The sequence below is a fragment of the Pleurodeles waltl genome, chromosome 8 (assembly GCF_031143425.1).
Source record: "Pleurodeles waltl isolate 20211129_DDA chromosome 8, aPleWal1.hap1.20221129, whole genome shotgun sequence".
Taxonomy (NCBI): Eukaryota; Metazoa; Chordata; class Amphibia; order Caudata; family Salamandridae; genus Pleurodeles; species Pleurodeles waltl.
Window position 1 is genome coordinate 1,202,108,026 of NC_090447.1, and position 19,905 is coordinate 1,202,127,930.

Below are 19,905 nucleotides of genomic sequence, written 5' to 3' on the forward strand. Positions count from 1 at the left end.
TGGTAACCACAAAGTCGAGGCACTATCTGTCCAATATTTTGTGGCGAATAAAATATAATTGGGGAGAGGTCAGACAAAAACGAAAATACTTCCTGGAAGTGCTTATACAAAGAACCTACATTAATAAGAAAACAGGAGAAACTGGAGATTGAGCAGGGAATGACACAGTAATCAAGCAATGATAAAGGGGTCCCACAAGTGAGAAATGGGTTGCCTTTGCAGTCTTGTGTCTTCGACACCATCCTACCCCTTTAGGCACGCTGACAACTCTATGCACTTCTAGTAAATAATGTGAAATGTCCTTGCCTGGAGCTCTTAACGTAAATTATTGGTGAGGCCAGGCCTCACCGACCCTTATAACTTGATGCGGATGCTGTCGAGTCAAAACAGAACTCCAATACTGGAGAGGGTCCAAAGTCACTATTCTCCTGTATTAAATGCCTTGTTCATGAGATGGGGGACTTGACCAGAGGACAGGGACCCACGTCCTCTAGAAAGAGTATACAGTACAAGCAGAAGGTAAAGTCCCACTCAAGAGGTTCTTGAAGTTGTCAAATTAAAAATGTATTTCATTGTTGTACAGGCGTTATAATTCCAAATACTCAAAGAGTCACTTATTTACAAAACAAAAGGCTAAATCCAAAATCCAAAATGATGACAAGAGAAAGGAGGATCAGCCAACACGTGTTTCGCCCCCTCTGGCTATATATAAGCCGGGGCTATCTCAAGGCATGAGAAGTAAGGCAAACATTTATAATTTGGATGCTGAGTTAGTCATATTCTGTGTCTCCTAGCACTGCAATGCTGGATGCTGTCGAGTCCTCTGCATGAGGTTTATCTACCAGCGAGGGAAGAGGATATTCCTGCTTGGAGGTAGGTTTTAGAGTTTACAAATACAATAAGTTTCCTGCTTCTAAACGCTGAAATGAACAAATTTTAGAATGGTCATATTGGTATTTGGTTTATGGACTTCAGAATATGGATGGAAGAGTTGGCCTTTTTTACATAGCCTTTTCTTCTGTTTCCGGTGGATTTACATTCAACTTTCAGGGAAAAAAAGCTAAAATTTACCACAAGGGAAGAAATCGGCCAACAGTACTACGAAATTAATTATTAAATAAACTTTGGATCAAATTACACAACAGAGGCAATTTACCTCAGAACACAAAATCTCCAGTCACTGCAACCCCACATTATGGCAGGTGATGCCCACTCTATATGTCGTGTTTAAAGGAAATACACTTCCAGCAAGTAGTATCCAAAACAGCGGGTTAACTGTCTCTTTAAATGCCACTGCATCAGCATGAATGTACAAAAGTGAACACAGAAGTAGCACAACTAGCACACTACAGGGTCCAGTCCTAGTCTGGCAAGAGTACCAATGCAGTAATCCCATCTGCAGTTTTCCGGGAGACGGAATTCCTCTGTTATTCTTATGGAACTTTCACTAACTCTTAGCTGGTGCGACATTAGGGGTAAATTGGCAGGAAAGCAGAATTCTTGCGCATCTTGTAATCACAACTTCGATCACAAGCTCTGTTTCCGGCCTACAAGTAAATTGAGCATCACCCGAGTGTCCACTTAACTGTATCTGATCACAGCTAGAACATTTTTAACCCTTGATCTATGCTATGACAAGATTGAATGTGTCCCTTTTCTGTGCATTTTGGGACCCAAAACGTCGATAGCTATTGTTGAGTTGTCACAGCAAGAAATGCTTCGGATGCTAAACAAGCCAGTGTCCTCTTCATAAAATACAGAATCGTCAGAGACTTAAAGCCCTGAATAGTTCCTAATCTGCTTGCACTGGCCACCGGTGGAGATGTGCTCGAGTGCAGGCTGAACTGCCCACAAAGCCACAGTGAAAACACTGGCTTGTTATTAAACTCTGACCTTTCTGTTTGTGCGCCGTGACCTGAAGTCTAAAGCCGAAGAAAATCCTTCACATTTCTTTAGCAAATGAGCACAAAACGCGGGGATTCACAATTTGCAAAGATAACATGGATGATCCTACTCAAATCTCTTAGGCAAACACACAATGTACACTTTGTGGCTGTCAAAACTGTGTAAGGAATGTGAATCAGTGCGGCTTGGATTAAGACGGGGTAACACTGAATTTATCAGCTCTACAAGGGACATATGGTTTCTGAACAATAGGTATTGCGCAGATCTTATGGGCATACTCGAGACACGGAAATAATTCACCAGAATTGGTCAATTGGTCCAGAGGAACGTGTTTAATACAAGATGGTGAAGCCAGGGACATTTTATAGAGAAGCGATTCCATTAAGGATTTTTCTTAATTACACTAAGTGGCAGGAATGTTTAGCTCACCTGTGATCCACATCAAATCATCCCTGACACCCTCTTAAAGGAGCTCAGAACCCTGAACACAGTCCAGTAGTGTAAAGTAGATTAGGCATCCAGAAAACAGCTCGACAGACACCGAGTGCAAAATCAAGCCGCCAGACTGTCTCCTAACGTAAAAAGGCACAGGTGTCTTACACCATCTGCCTGCAAAGGACTCCAATGACACTCCATCCGAACTAGACATTTCAATTAATCTGCGCCATTTAAAGGTATAGTGGAACAAGGCTTTTTAATATCTGAAGATTTGTAATCCCCTAACACTCAACACCACATTGCATCTGGGCTAGTATAGCGGCCATCCAACAGAAGCCGTGGAAATAAAGAAGAGGTGTGGCTCACTTGAGTATTCTAGATTCTGTGGCAAGCTCAAGCCGTCCATGGTTGCACTCCTGAAAGTCGTGCTTCTCCATAATGCTACTGGTTGCTAATGGGGATCGAATGATGCCGCTACCAAGTAATCAACTGCTTAAATTCTGCATTGCCCCTTCCATGTCACCCACTCTCTACTCAATCACCTTCAAAAACTTGCCCCCGCTGCGATTCAAGCACCAGTTTGCCCACCTCTTGCTCCATCATTGCTGATTACCAGGAATCAAATACGAACTGCCATGGCTTCTACTTCAACCATGAATCCCATCAGTGGTGTAACGAAACTTAAAGCCCCCCCCTTGCAAAGTGGCTATCTGGTCCCTTCCCCCTGGAGGTCGCCCCCTAAACACCCCGCTCCCACCCCCCTGGGACTGCGGGGACGGCCGGGGCCTTTGTTACGCTCCTACTTCCCACTGAATCACACAACACCCCTTCGGGCCACATCATCTGGATATACTGAGGCTACAGTGAAAAATAACTAAATACAAAAATATTGATACAGCAATAGTTTAAAATCCCACACACAATGAAGATGATACTGTGCTCACGAATTACTGCCTGTAATTCATGTAAATAACGTATTTCAACCGTTATAAAGCCCATAAAACTTTTTTCAAAGCCCGATTTCGTTCTAAATAGCTTATTGGTCTCTATGAATGACACTATTAATAATGTTATACATATTGTCATTAATTGTGTCAATGGTAGCGCAGTGACAAATTTGAAATATCACCTGTGAAACGAGGCCGGAGCAGGAAATGGCCGGTGAAGTCAAGGCTGGAAAACTACATTAACCATGATTTTAAAAATATATATATTTTAGGTCTTCAATGTCAACTCAAGATTTTTCCGTGAACTACAAAGATTGTAGTGATACTGCTAAATGATACTAAGTCTAAAATTAACCTTGCTAAATATTATGGACTACATTATTTTCTTTTATTATGTACTTGAATCGAACATAAACCCTCTGAATATTTAATTAAAGCCACTGCCACATAAGTACTTTCCTGGAATATCCACCACTTTGTAAAAAGTGTAGAAGTGGTGGACTGGGTGCATGGGCTGCTGTCGTGGACTCTCTGTACCACAAACAAAGTTGCTATTGTCTGCTGCGTCTGCTATTTACACCAAGTGTGAAATTGTAGGCCAGTGACTGCATGTAGGACACAAGTGTTACAATCTCTATCTGCAACCTACAGCTAGTGGCTGTTTCTTCTGCATCAGAGTTGTGTCCACAATACATGACCGGTGGCCGTGTACAGTCTATACCACACTGTTGGTCAACGCACACTGATACTTACCTTTGGCCAGACCTTAGGAACCGTGCACACAGGGCAAATCTTGTAATCATCTCCTCTGAGAATGGAGTTTGCCCATGTTACGTGTGTCTGACGTGGAATGCATCCAATACAAGGTGTGTAGTTGTGCCTTATATATCTGCCCACAGAACACTGCCCATGGCGAAGCCTTTTGGGAAATTTGCACATAGTAGACCTGCAGCTGTACCTAATTTGCAAGATACCAGTTCATGGACAGAATACAGGCCTTATAAACTTGCAACAAAACACATAGTTATGCCCTTTAAGTAGACCGTGCAAAAGATACAGGGTCTGGTCGTGACCTGTGCATGGTACACTCAGCAGATTGTCACAGAACGTGTATCATGGAAAGGTTTCATCAAATGTTCTAATAATCATGTGCACTAAAACATAATTTTTGTTTCCTGAACTTAATGGTAAATTCCCCTTTTTTGCTATCTTGAACAGCCGCATACACTTTCATCAACCCACCAGACACCTATGCTCACTCGCACACATTACCTGCATCCACAAAATCACAACTTCATATAAGCACTTTGCGGACCACAAAACTACACACAAGCCCCAGCACATGGATACCCTCTGGGGTGATTAGTAAGCTATACAAATCAATATAACATAACGTCTTATGACCTTGAATGTGCAGCATGGCCCACTAGGTGTTTTGTCAGCCCCTAAATTCTGATGACATGTTCCATCACATCCTTTCAATGCAAATTAATGTGCCCCAAAGTGCTATCTTATTCCTCCTAAAAATATATCCTATGCCATCTTTCATTTTTATAAACCAGCAGAGGGCTTGGATTGGCAGGGAAACACGTGGAGGCGGACCTGCTTTTCTTCCTGTTGCCCTCTGGGATACGCCAGGTCTCCAGTAGGTGATACACAAACTAATTAAAAAACCAAGCATTTTTAATTCTTCCCTGAAAGATTGTGAAGCCTCTATGTGCAGTGTATTTTATTTCCACAGATTTCCCATCTTGCTCCCAGGAAAGTGCTCAAACACCTGCCTTTCTACTAATTGCGGCTCCTGCTTTTTGATCTTCTCCTTTACGGATATCGTCAGGAGACTTCGGGTGACAGTGCGCTTTAATGACTGAAATAAATTATGCTAAGTAGGCCAGTGGTCTGCAGTGTCGCATCATCCCCTCTGTATTATACAGATTTGTAGTGTAACTTTTTATGAACAGTTCTGCGTTGCATGAGTGTGTGGGATACTAGAGGGAAGTGCAGGCTGCTTCTAAGCTTACAAACCATGGGACTGTGTGCAATAAAAACTATTGAAGGGCTAATTGTTGAGCAGCTTGCTGAAACAGCCTTTCTAATTGGTTTATCAATTAAATTGTCTACGAGCAAAGCCTGGTCTCATGCACTATCTTGGATAGGAGATACACACACACATACCACATACACACGCACGTACACTCTCTCTCCTCAGCCATTCAAAAAAGCCTTTAGGAGTACAAAAAGTAGCACCACATGAGTCCTCTTTTACATACTCTTACATACCTTTATAAATCACCCCCAAAACCTCCAACTCCCTATTAGTAAAAGTGCAAATAGAGTGCTGTCCTTTCTATTTGTACTAATTGTACACTAAAATTCCCTGAATATTGCCATTTTAGATATTTTTAAGCCAGTTCACAAAGGCATGTAAGAGTATGTACAAAGGGCACTACAGAAATACTCTTTAAAGTACTCTTGGATGTCTTAAGTGAGCATACGTGTGGCACTGGGAGTCTGCATGTATTTGGTTTTTATTATGTATAACCCATGCAAAGTGTCACTCCCTTGGTTTATCTCTTTAAACCACAGATAACATATAGCATAAAGCAAATAATGGAGATCATTGTGATACATTGTTGTACCATTCAAGTTTATATTATCAGTAGAACAAACGTAAAAATTAAGAAGGCCGGAATGGACTTCTTTGCGGAATGAATGCAGAAGGTAACATATTCATAGATTATATTGTACTTACTACTCCAGCTTTCCCGAAGATCTGTATATGGTGCCAAACATTGCATTTCATTTATTTTCCCAAAACCTCCAAACCACAATTATGTGGAACTTCATCCCAGCATCAACATTTTCACATGATTGCACATGAGCTAAACATATGATAAGTCCACTATATTGAGTTAGTTGTAATTCCTGGAATCCATGTGCTAAACCATGCAGAGACAATAAATTGACATCCTTGAGACGTTCCTTCACTCTCACAATTACATAGGTTGAATCACTTGAACTGAACTTTCACATATAATTTTGTATAGCACACTCTAGCCACTAACCGCCGTGCGGCCGCCAATGCCGGCACACTCCCACGGTGCCCATTATGACATCCCCCCTGGGCCGGCGGGCGGAACAGAGTTTCCGCCCACCGGGGTTGTGTGCCGCAACATGGGAGCCGGCTCCAAATGGAGCCAGCGGTGTTGCGGCCGTGCAACGGGTGCAGTTGCACCCGTCGCGCTTTTCACTGTCTGCAGAGCAGACAGTGAAAAGCCACATGGGGCACTGTCAGGGGGCCCCGCGGCTCCCCGTACCGCCAGCCTTTTCCTGGCGGTTCAAAACGCCAGGAAAAGGCTGGCGGTAGGGGGACTAGTAATCCCCTGGGCAGCGCTGCTAGGAGCGCTGCCCTGGCGGATTACTCCCGCCGGGGCCATTGTGGCGGGAAACTGCCGGCCCCGGCGGTGAAACCGGGGCGCTTCCGCCGCAGTCGGAATAACCCTGGAAGCACCGCCAGCCTGTTGGCGGTGCTTCCGTCATTTCAGCCCTGGCGGTCCTGTACCGCTCGGGTTGAAATGACCCCCTATGTCTTGCATGGTGTCCCAGTTCTTTCTATGGAGAACTTTGTAAGGCCATCCACAGGCAACAAAATGCCCTGATATGCCATAATATTATTTATTTTGCAATATATAAATGACAATTAACAACAACAAGAAGACTGATGTTGTTTTCTTAGATACAACAGTTTATGACACACAGCCAGAGATCCAATCTAAGGGTGTGTCATCGGTAGTAGTACAATATCATTTTCAAGGCCATCTAGTTCAGCCTGAGGTCATGCCATTGCGATTAAGGCAATATAACTAGAAACTAAAGCCGAAAAAATATTCTACTTTATCTGAGTTGTGTATTTCTCCTTTGGATGTTCAGATACTGTAGTGACAGGAGCAAGTGTTTCTAAACCAGATATTATTTGTTCTTAATCATCCTTGTTTACCTCTAAAAATGACTGCATACACAAACCTGGTCTCCTGTGTGTGAATTGGTCCTGAATTTCCATGTCTGTGCCAACAAAACATTTTTCTATGCCTAAGACAGTTTTAGTTAAGGAAATTAATGAGTATGTCATAACTAGGTCTAGAGTAGGATACAACTAATCATAGAAAAAACGTTTTCTGTAGAGGCCTGGATATTTAGGAGTAATTCACACCTCCTAAAAGAATAGGGCAAACTACTCCCAGGAGAAGCTTTGGTGATCTGGCCTTTGCTGTTTTCTGGTGATTACAGACAACATTTAAAAGTAGCAGATTGATAACATTCACTGCTTAGTTAATGAAAATTATTGCATGATCTCAAATCATTCCTAGAGTAAATACAATATACACAAGGTGCCCAACACCGAACCTTGAGCACATAAAGAAAATAATCTTGCCTGATGTGGTCATTGTTACAACACTAGTACTATTAATAGCCTGAAACGTTTTTCATTGATCATAAGTAGCTCCTATTACAGAAAAGGTTGGAGACCCTTGATTTAGAGCTTTAACAGAAAGCAATCCAGAACTTTTAGGCTTGGATGGACAGGCCAAAGAGATGAGTCGATAATGTCAAGCTTTTCCTCGTACATAGAAAATGGGCACTGACAAAGTGGAATCAAGGCGTTAATATACTGTTCGAGGCTTCTCTGGGCTACCGGCAGAAGTATTCTTCAGGTTTTCAAAACTGTATAGGTTGAATTCATCTTCTTTGGGTCAACCCCTGTTGCAACATTTTTTAAGTATTCTGTTGCTTAGCCACAGTAAAATTAATTTGTCATAATTATTTCTGGGCAACAATATCACTCAGTGAATCACAATAATTTATAGTATTGTAGTTATCAGCTAACAGGAGTTTATTAATACTGGTAAAACATGGCTGGCACTAAGGTATCCAGTTATTTTGCAGTCTAAAAGCCGGTCTAAAAAGATGCATCCTCTGGGACTTCCAGAATCTAAGATAACTATCATGCACTACACGCTAACATTTTACAGCTGTAAAGTGGGAGATTTCAGAAAAAAAATGCCTTTTCCCATTAAAACACATTAAAACAGAGGCAATTTTAGACAGAAGTTGGGTAAAATAAGGCCATTTTCTGGCTTTAAAACAAATGTGGTTTTTATCATCTGAAACAGGTCTGTTGGAATGTATCCTGGTATGAAGGTTTAAAGGAAGTATTTCTCATAAAGAGATGCCTTCTGCCCATTCCCATGGTCTAAAAACATTTGTAGCTCAGAGGATGAACTGAAAGTCTTTTTTGGGTAGCCAACCTTGGACGTTTGGTGAGCTGGTGGTCTATAATCATTTGGTATATTAAGGTGTCCACCTTTAAAGGATCTTGTGCAAAAGGCAAAGGTCATCTTTTTGCTTGCTAGGGGAGCAAATGTGCATCAAAAACCTTTGACATAAGCTGTGGTTCGTTTCAGGGGAGGTAGCCAGTGCTGATAACCGCCTGTTTCAACAATCCTAAAAATGTCCACATTAATACCTGAAAATAGGTAACCACAAAGGGTGTTATCCTCTAGTATCTTTTTGCTGTTTCCATTGTTTAGCTTTTTTTTTTTTGCCTCCAGCTAAAAGAATTTCTCATATCTGTACAAAAGATGCATTTATTCAGGACTCTGTACAGCCTTCTTGCCGAGCCCTGTTCATTAATTGCTCATGGAATTATAACAAAATATCTTAAATGCTTTCCAGAAAAAAATTATTCTTTCTTATATATTATCCTTGCAAAGCAGATATACTTTGAGTTCCGGAAGAAAGTGATGAATTAATTGTCCGATATTTTGTACAAATGTTGGGATTTCTCCTTGGTGGAGCTATCAGGGATAATATAATATTGACTTGGTTTTATAGAGCTTCATGCCGCACATCTGCTGAGTTTAAGCGCTGTAAATAAAAGACACTGCTATTACCGATTTTTTCCAAGCAAGGAAGGATGGAAGGCTGAGTCTTCCTTGTCAAGATTTGACACTGCAATCTTCAGATCACTACAAAGGGACGCAACAAGTGTTGAGTATCTGATTTAGCTACCAGGTTCTTACAGCAAAAGTCCAAAAGATATCACCACCAGCCTGTCAATGCCCTTTATCGCAGTGCAGTTAAGCATGCAAACACTCATGCATTTCTTTTCAAACCATTGCAGAAATTCCTCACAGAAAGTTTAGCTATGTTTGAGCAGTAAATGGCTTGATTCAAAGAACACATTGCCTCGGGTAGTAAATAGCCATACTGGAAGACAAAAAGTGAAGGGACTATCCCAGCCGCGGCCCGTCCTTTATGGCGGAGGGGCCACCCCCCCCACCTTTTGCCCCTCTTGAAGAGTGGCTGTCAGGCTGAGCAAAGGTCAGCCTGACAGACACTCTTCATGTTCAGCTCAGGCAGCCAGGAGCTAGACATGCGCGATTTGCGCAGACTCCTGGCTGCCTGAGCTGAACTTTGCTGGGCTGAAGAGGTCACAGCTTCTATGGGCGTGACCTCCTCGGCTCAGCAAAGGTGCCTCGAGGCCCTCCCCCTTGGTGATGAAGGGAAGCATCACCCATTGACTCTGACCTGGGCGCTTTAGGTTTAAGCCCTGTAGCACCCAGGGTGAGTGTCAATCAGTGACACCTCGTCACAGAGTGGGATGGGGTCAGAAGTCTCACTGACCCCATTCCACTCTGTGACGAAGTTGGGACTGCTGCCTTCCCTCATGAGGGAAGGCAGCAGTCCCAACCCTCCTGGGACCTCCGAGCTGAAGGTAAGTGTGTGTGTGTTTTTTAAATTAATGTTTGGTGTGTGTATGTTTGAATGTTGATGAGTGTTGGGAATGGATGTGTGTGCCTGTGTGAATAAATGAGTGTGAGTGTGCATCCCGCCCGCCCCCTTCCCCTCTAAAATTACCGGCCGCCACTGGACCATCCACCTAAAATTCAGACTCTGGTGAGTGAACTTAGGCCATATTTTAATTGCTTCAAGAAATGTACTGCTTATCACTTGTTCTAGGAGAAACATAGATCTATATATACATCTGGCAGCCATCGAAAAGGCCACTCTCTTCTGTATAGACACTCCACGTGCGGTGATTCATCAGTATCTATACTGTAAGATGAGCCACTATTATCGCTCCAAGGCAACTTTCAATAAAGAGCTCCGCTGCCTCCTACATTTACTGCCTACAAAAAGGGTAAAGAGAAATTCAAATCAAACAATCTCGCTCATGTACCCTGAGACTTCAACTGCTGGCTGCTATCTCAACCAAGTAAGATGTGATACAACTACAAATCTACTATTTTACACCTTTGCATAGGAAGGGCTATTCTTCCATTTTGGCTCATCCCCCATCATTTTAATGACACCTGGAAGATGGATATTTGTACTTTCTTTTTCAACCATCATTTCCACTACAACATCAAATATTTACAGAAATGGAAAGATAATGATCCAGACTAATCAGTGTAATTTATAGATCTTGTATCAGATATTTAGGAAGTTAAATACCTGTCTGTTAGACCTGGCATCCTTTATGTGATTCCCCCTTAACATTTTGCCCTCCAACCTGTTTTGCTGACTTTGTGGATTTTTTGGGGCATATTTATACTCCGTTTGCGCCGAATTTGCGTCGTTTTTTTTTACGCAAATTCGACGCAAAACTAACTCCATATTTATACTTTGGCGTTAGACGCGTCTAGCGCCAAAGTTCATGGAGTTAGCATCATTTTTTGGCGTGAACACCTTCCTTGCGTTAATGAGATGCAAGGTAGGCGTTCCCGTCTTAAAAAATGACTCCCAGGCATGTGCGTGGTATTTATACTCCCGGGCAAAAATGACGCCCGGGAGTGAGCGGGGCAAAAAACCCCGCATTTGCGCCTCTTTTTAACGCCTGGGTCAGGGCAGGCGTTAAGGGACCTGTGGGCTCAGAATGAGCCCAGAGGTGCCCTCACCTGCCCCCAGGGACACCCCCTGCCACCCTTGCCCACCCCAGGAGGACACCCAAGGATGGAGGGACCCATCCCAGGGAAGAAAAGGTAAGTTGTGGTAAGTATTTTTTTAACTTTTTTTTTGTGGCATAGGGGGGCCTGATTTGTGCCCCCCTACATGCCACTATGCCCAATGACCATGCCCAGGGGACATAAGTCCCCTGGGCATGGCCATTGGGCAAGGGGGCATGACTCCTGTCTTTGCTAAGACAGGAGTCATGTTAATGGGGGATGGGCGTCGTAAAAAAATGGCGCAAATCGGGTTGAGGCGATTTTTTTGACTCAACCTGACTTGCCCCATTTTGAGACGACCATACGCCATTTTCCCCTATGCCGGCGCTGCCTGGTGTACGTGGTTTTTTTTAACGCACACCAGACGGCACCGGCGGCTAACGCCGGCTAACGCCATTCTATAAATACGGCGCCCGCATGGCGCTTCAGAATGGCGTTAGCCGGCGCTATTTTTTTTTACGCTAAACTGCGTTAGCGCAGTTTAGCGTCAAAAAGTATAAATACGGGCCTTTATCACTGCTAACCAATGCTAAAGTCCCTGTGGGATCTCCTTAAAACATGGGAGAATTGGCGTTTACACATTTGGCATATCTAATTTCCTTGTTTCTCCCTAGTAAAGTGGCACTACCAGTGCCCAGGTCCTGTAATTTAAAAGGTACTAGTGGGCCTACGCACTGCTTGTGGCACCCACCTATGTAGCACTTTAAACATGTATCAGGTAACCATTGCAGCCTGTGTGTGCAGGTTTTAACCTGCCTTTTCAACCTGGCTAACTAAACCTTTTGCAAGGCCCAACCCCTCCTTTTTAATACATATGTCACCCCTATGCTAGGCCCTGGAGAGCCCAGAGGGCAAGGTGCAATATACTTAAAAAGTAGGACATGTACTTTTAAGTTTTACATGTCCTGGTAGTAAAAAGCTCTTAAATTAGTTTCTCACTACTGCAAGGCCTACCTCTCCCATAGGATAACATTAAAGTTACTTTATTTTTATTTAATAAGCTGTACCTTCCAAATAAGAACAAGTACCCATTCATGTTTGGTGTCTTTGGAATTGTAAAGAAAAATCCTAATTTATGGTAAAACTGGATTTTAATTTACAATTTTGAAAATGCTGCTTTTAGAAAACTGTCATTTTCCTGCGTTAGCAATTTATTGTCTACATCCTGTCTCTGGGTTACATGACTGGACGCAGTTGACAGTTGGGCGTTGTGTATTTCTCCTAGTGAGCCACACACAATAGGGAGCTAGCCCCTGTAACTCTGTTTAAACCATTTTAGCATGCTTTGCGTCGCTTGGGCCAAAGTATTGAATTTGACTTTCAAAAAGAGAGGCTCCTGTGTAAGAAGTGACCGAATGCAGGGCCTTCGTAATTGTGTTTTTATCTGAGACTAGAGTAGCAACCTGTCATTAGTGGGCAAACAGTTAATTTAATGTGAAATAGCTTTCTAACAACTCCAAGGGTAATTCAGCATTTCCAAAGCATTATCATTAATCTAGCCTCTTTAATGTCTGCAGAGTGATTGAATTAAGAACGCTAATTCTCGTCGGTTCTCACATCATCATTTGCCTTATAGCCAAGCAGCTCTTTCCTACTTTGGTACTGTATAGACACTTCATGAAAAATCCTCTGCTAGAGCACATATCCAACTGCCTTAAAATTAATGCACAAACAGGTGCACTGAAAATCAGGCACACGCATACATTAAATAAAAGTGAAATCCACCCCAAACTAGTGAACTGTGTATTCTTATAAATCATGATTCACATAGTCATGGGCAGTGGCGGCCCGTCCTTTAGGGCGGAGGAGCCACACCCCCCTACCTTTTGCCCCTCATGAAGAGTGTCTGTCAGGCTGAACAAAAGTCAGCCTGACAGACACTCTTCATGTTCAGCTCAGGCAGCCAGGAGCAGACATGCGCGATTTGCGCACACTCCTGGCTGCCTGAGCTGAACTTTGCTGGGCTGAGGAGGTCACAGCTCCTATGGGTGTGACCTCCTCGGCTCAGCAAAGGTGCTTCGAGGCCCTCCCCTGGGTGACGAGGAAAGCGTCACCCATTCACACTCTCCCTGGGCGCTTCAGGTTTAAGCCCTGAAGTGCCCAGGGCGAGTGTCAATCAGTGACACTTCGTCACAGAGTGGGGTGGGGTCAGCAGTCTCACTGACCCCATCCCACTCTGTGACGAGGCTGGGACTGCTGCCTTCCTTCATTGGCTGACCTAGGCTCAGCCAATGAAGGAAGGCAGCAGTCCCTACCCTCCTGGGATCTGGAGGCTGAAGGTAAGTGTGTGTGTGTGTATATGTGTGAAGTTTTAAATTGAATGTTTGGTGCGCGCATGCATGTTTTAGTGTTATGAGTGTTGTGAATGGATGTGCGTGCGTTCGTCTGTGTGAAAGAATGAGTGTGTGCGATCTTTTAAAATGAATATCTGGTGCGTGCGTGCATGTTTGAATGGTATGAGTGTTGTTAATGGATGTGCGTGCTTGCGTGTGTGTCTGTGTGTGAAAGAATGAGTGTGTGCGTGTGTGTGTGTGTGTGTGTGTATCCCACCTGCCCCCCTCCCTCCTAAAGCTGCCGGCCACCACTGGTCATGGGATATGATTTGAATTTGAAGAAAATGCCCTGTGTGCAATCTTTTCGCATCGGTTTTCCTTTCAGCAGCCAAAGTTGACACCTCCCTCAGCCTTCAAGATCACTCCCCTTGCAGGAACGTCCTTTTTGCTAAAACTCTGCACGAAAACAGCATTATGTGTAACATCCTATGGATAAAGACAGATGAGTAGAGAGCAAATAATATGTGCTTACCTCTCTGGCCCTGTTCACCATGACTGCAACTCTTGCTCTCGTGATTTTGATCTCTTTGATAAGTTCATGATCACTGCCTATTTCTATTACCAATCCCTTGAACATTAGTTTGCATTGTTCAGCAAACGTATTTGGTCTCTTGAGTGTTCCACTTTGCTATTAATATGTGATCTAATGTTTTATCTATTATTCAATTTACTCCTATCACAGAACGTCAATTGCACTTCACAGTTCCTTTTAGATTAATCTTCAAAATCTTGTGCCTCAACGAAACACAGTACCCCTCAACACTGGAAAACACTGATGTCTTAAGTACGAAAGTACATATTTTTTTGCTGTGGTCATCCACCTTTTTCTGTCTTGTTTAACTGGCCTTTGGAATCCGCCCCCTATCACACTGTTCAACAGTGATAAAGCACATGTGCTTTGCCCCTAAAACATGTTTTGTGTATTGGGAACTCAGCAAGAAGGTTGCCAGGAATGGATGTGAAGAATTCTCCAATCATTAGCTAATACACAGGATAAGACTGGCACCTCACCACAACCTCCTCAGAAATGTCCTGAACCTGGAAGGAAACATCTTGAAGAAAACAGGCTCTAGGTAGGTGCAGTAAAAAACAGAACAAAGTACAAAAGAACAAAGGACCTGGCTACTGCTAACATCCACAGACTGAACTGTTTCCATGGGCCAAGTGACTGGCTTTCTGTAATTTGCTACAGGAACATAAAAGCAGAAGAACTTCTGACTTCAAGAAGGCCCAGCTGCCCACTGTGGATTGGCACCTGTAGGAATTCAGGCTGGAGAGAGACTTCATGGCTAAAACCCAGCTCTTGGGAACTGGGTGCAATGCTGTTTTTCCAACAGCAAAAACTGATGACAGACTTAGTAATTTTTCCACTTCTGGTGGACTGGCGGAAGAATCTTGTTTCCAATAGAAACATGACTTGTGTGACTCAAAGACACTGGCACAGAAACTGAAGGCTTTAAAAGGAGCTCAACCACAATATACTGGGCTTCAAAAGACCCTTCCCAGCTTCCGCTTCTGGCACCGACCTCCTGCAGGACTTAGCACTCTAAGTGTGTGACCTGCTGTTTGACTATGTGGCTACAGTTCCATTGCAGTCAGCCTAATGTCACACATCGAGTTTTGTAAACAGTACAATTTGATTTCAATTGGCACTTTATAGTTTTTTGGAGTTTCTTTGCCTCAAAACCTCAAAATGTCTATGGTTTCCAATCTTCGTTTGATTATTTTGGTGTCTTATTTTTTTTTTTATTTGCCTAATTAGCTTCAGGAATTTTATTGTGTTGTGTTTCTGACTTTAAAATTGCTTAGCACGGCTGGTGTGTGCATTTACCACCAGGGGGAGAGCAGAGATTCACTCCAAAATTTCTCAAATGTCTGAGAAGAAATGCCTAATTTTGTTTATTGCATACATTCTACTACTGTCTATTCAGAAAGGTCTGATTTTGACTAATGTCAAATTTTGTCTAATGTCTGATTTTGTTTATTGTATACATTTTATTACCTCACCCATTTGGCTGTATCTCAGATCCCTTATTCCTTCCTTGAACCAATATATGTTCTTAACTGATCCCTTCTGTTCCCATGCATGGTTTACCTCCTTCATTCAAACAATCTGTCTTCAATTAGCATGGGGGAAATAATACTCTGGGTAACCTGGGTCTCAAAATTTTAAAAAAGGCCTTGCATTGGTTTCCAGAGCACAAAGACGATGGGCCTCATTACGAGTTCGGCGGACGGTTTTACCTGGCTGCCGAACTTTAAACAGGGAGGTTGCAGCCATAGTGGGTACCTCCCCACTGGGCCCATTAAGAGTTTCCTGCTAGGTCAGCAGGTGGAAACCTGACTTTCCGCCCACTGGCCTAGCGGGAAACACCCCACAGCATTGTCTCTGGCTCGTAAACAGACAGTGAACATTGCGATGGTGGTGGCCAGGGGGACCCCTGCACTGCCCATGCCAAATGCTACCGCCATGAAAAGGCTGGCGGAGAACAAGGTCATAATCACCAGGGTAGCACTGTTTGCAGCTCTGCCCTGGTGGATTAGGACTGCCGCAACCACCAGACAGCTGGGATCTCTGAACCTGCCGGTGCTGGCGGTCCCATCGCGGCCCAACAACCCCAGTTAAAATATGGCGATCAGACAATCGTATTGGCGATGGTCCAACCGCCATCCGCGAACCTGGTGGTCATGAGACTTCCAGGTTCGTAATAACCCCCATTGTCTTCAAAAGCCCGCTAATGATTTTTAGATCTTCACACGAAAGGCCTAAAATGCATCAGGGAGAGTATTATTCCTATCAACCGACTCTTGAATACTCTTGTACTACAAATGCCCAGCGTGAAATGAATTCAAACTGGTGGCAGTTCCTTTTCTTGTAAAATGCAAGAGAGATGGTCTCTCCAGATCATCACCACATGTAATGTGAAGTCAGCTTTACATCTTTCCCACGTACCAATCTCTGGGGCTTTCATGCTGCTGTTCACCTTGCCTATTTCGCAGTCTCTTCTCATAGAATGTTTGCTAAAGTCTGTTCTGTTGTAATAGCAAATCCACTCCCTTTAATATAATGTTCTCTTAACTTTGACCGTAACAGCAGGCTTTTTATACTTGGGCGATTCCTTCGTCCATTATCCTTTGCACATTTCAATTTCTCTTGAACACACATAAATGAAGATTGTACATTGATCTGTATCCCTGTTTTTGATCCTTTTAATTATGCACATTTCAATTTCTCTTTGACATAAATGAAGATTGTACATTGATTTGTATCCCTGTTTTTGATCATTTTAATTCAATGTCATCTTGAGTCATATTGGTCTGCTTTCTGGGTTTGGATAAATCTCCATATTTTTACCTTCAATCACTCAAAAACAGTTACTTGTTTGCTGTTCTGCTTTGTGTTCGTTAACCTTCCCTCACCCACTAATCTCGTTCCATTCAGTGTCAACTAAGCACTATGCACTTATTTTATTTGATTTGATCCACCCGAAGAGCACGTATTTGCATCCCAGCCAACAAGTTTGCACATCATAATACTTCAGAACATTTATTCGATTATACCAATACTGTCTTTGAAGTGTAAAATAAGCCAGCATGGCCGCCTGTCTCACAATGTAAAAACACAAAAAAGTCCGCTGTGGTTTACGTAATAAAACCATTAACGTTAATAGACTATGAGCAAAAATTAATGACACTAGGCAAAGTTCAGACCGCACAGCTTAATTTGGCTTTGTTGCTGGAATTCTAGTCCTGTTTAATATATATTTAATTTAGGGGTTTATATAGCCTGCACTAAGCTGCACAGAACACTGTTACAGAGAAAAATAATACTCTAATTGTGGAGTTGGAAAACACGGTACTGACACTATTAACACAGTTCAGTGTGATGTGGGAGGTCTGGCTGAGATTGGACTGAAAAAAAGTGAATAACAATGTGGTGTTGTGACGGGAATGTTCCCTGCATGGTAACCAAGCATGTGACCTTCTATTAGTTCCCAACTTTACATGAAACTGGTATCTTTATTTTAATTTTGGCCATGGCAACATCCTAACCTATCAAGTGTGCAAAGCATTAGGTCTTCTGTGGCCCATATGGGTGCACCACGCACTCCCTCTTAATGCCAGAGGAATTACTGGCCCAGTTGAGTTTAGCACATAAAGCGGTGGTAGCAGTGTACTGTGATCTTGCACTTGACCAAACTTCTTATCTGTATCAGTGTGAGGATGGGGTCTACTGACCCCTCCTGAGTAAAGTTCCATTGTTAAGGGATATCCACAAACCTGCGCTCATTCCTTTAAACTGAGAGCACTGGAATTCTCTGCCTACAGTCAGAACAGGAAAATTGCAAGGAGCTGACTCAAGCACGAGGACTAGAGACTGGTCCTGCCCACATCAACACTGGGGGTGGCAAGAAGAAATGGACTGATTGCCCGTATGAACCCCTGTCCGATTCATGCCACTTCCAAAGACTAATGTGGATTACAAATGGTAGGACCACGCGGTAAGGAGACAGCTCAGGAGAAAGGTGTGGGTGTAGCATGCGGGGGCATACGACTTAAGATGAAATACTAAAACATAAATCATTGCCTTCTTACCATCATCAGTGTCGGGGAGAATTGTTATCTGAGCAGATGGGAATTCTGAGCCAATCCTTCCACCCATTGGCATGCTCAAAGTGATGTTAAATGATTCTGCTTCCTCATACAGTGAGTCGTCGATGATGACCACACGACACATTTTCTCGTGTTCACCCCTGTCAAAGCGGAGAACACTGGTGTGGTCCTCAGCTCTGGATATGTAGTCAGAGTAGGACAGCACTGATGTTGGGACTGTCCCAATTGCTGTTCCTGTTAAAGGCAAAACAAAACCGTTTATGTATGAAATACCTCCTTTGTTTACTGGGAAATTATAGCTTGAACAAGCTGGCACTCTTTAGGCAAATATTTGATAAAATACACACTACACAGTTTGTTACTTCTTTGCCAACGGTGGTCTGTATTTTTCTACCTAAGTACTTATAATGGATGACACCTACAGCACCAATGTAGTTACATTGATATGTGTATCGTGGCTTTTCTTTTACAGACCAGCTGTTGCATAGCTAAGAAGTAGATTTTTATTAAAAATGAACATGAAACATATACTTTAGCATTTTTTTAAGTTAACGCTGCCTGTCAGTAGGCAGCAATTGGAAAAGCACAAGGAAAATATTTAACATTTTCCCAAACTATCACGACTTTTTGCTGTGCTGTGGCACCGAGCACAACTAGACCAAAATACCATTTGGCCTTCTAACGTAAAAAAATTATTGACTATATGTTTAATCTATTCTTGGTGGCAACATACGTATACTAGCTTATTTGCAGGAAATGAAGGTATCTATCGGAAAAACATAAATTGGCATTTTTGAAATTTTAGCAAAAGCAGTTTTGAAGTCTTGCCAATAATTAGCTTTTGCCAAACACTGCCTACATACATTCTCTACTAAGGCAGTGTTTGTGTGACATCTAGGTACATTTTGCCTAGCGACCTTAGGACGAGACTATATGAATACCTCTGACATCAGTCCTGTATGTATCCCTACCCATCTAATCCGACTATCAGATTAAAGTACCTGTTGATTATACCAACGTATACCAAGTGAAAACGGAGGCTTAACCCCCGATTCATGTAGTTAACTGCATTGTCGAACACTAAATCATAGAACACTACATTGTAAAAGGAAAGAGATAAAAAATTAATAAGGTAAATTACAGTGAAAGGGTTCATTAAAAATTGTTATATATTTTGTGACAAATGGCTACGGTAATTTATGTTAATTCGTTAAATATACAAATAGGGAAAATTAAGAAAAATGTCATAAATGTATTCACATATTAAAAAAGGGGATTACCCCATCCTCGCCTCCCCGAGAATCCGGCATTGCAGTTTTCTACATGTTTTCAAAGAATATCAAGCATATTCAGATGATTTCAAATAATAAAATAAAATAAACGCAATTCAAAAGTAAATATTACAGTAAGTGAAAGGATAACAAAAAACAAAACAAAACAAGAAATACATTAAATGCATTGCCTTTACCAGAGACGATGTATTTCCCAGAATGCAACTGTCACCACAATGTATTGACTCCGGATGTAGTGTCCTCATAAAAATATCCCATGATGTTGTACACTGTGCACAAGCATCTTAAATCTGAAAGGAAGCGTGGCGTGGCTAGCAGTTTCAGCCAACCCCATTACTATTTGGGAATGCCTCAGCGGTGAAAAAGTGGA

General features: G+C 42.6%; 1 protein-coding gene across 1 annotated transcript in view; it reads right to left on the reverse strand.

The window, feature by feature from the left end:
- Window positions 1–19,905, reverse strand: part of FREM2 (FRAS1 related extracellular matrix 2) — a 489,280-nt gene that overhangs the window by 208,787 nt on the left and 260,588 nt on the right. The window contains exon 6 of the mRNA XM_069205491.1: window positions 18,226–18,477. Coding sequence (XP_069061592.1) covers window positions 18,226–18,477 — 252 coding nt within the window. The remainder of the gene's footprint in view (window positions 1–18,225; window positions 18,478–19,905) is intronic.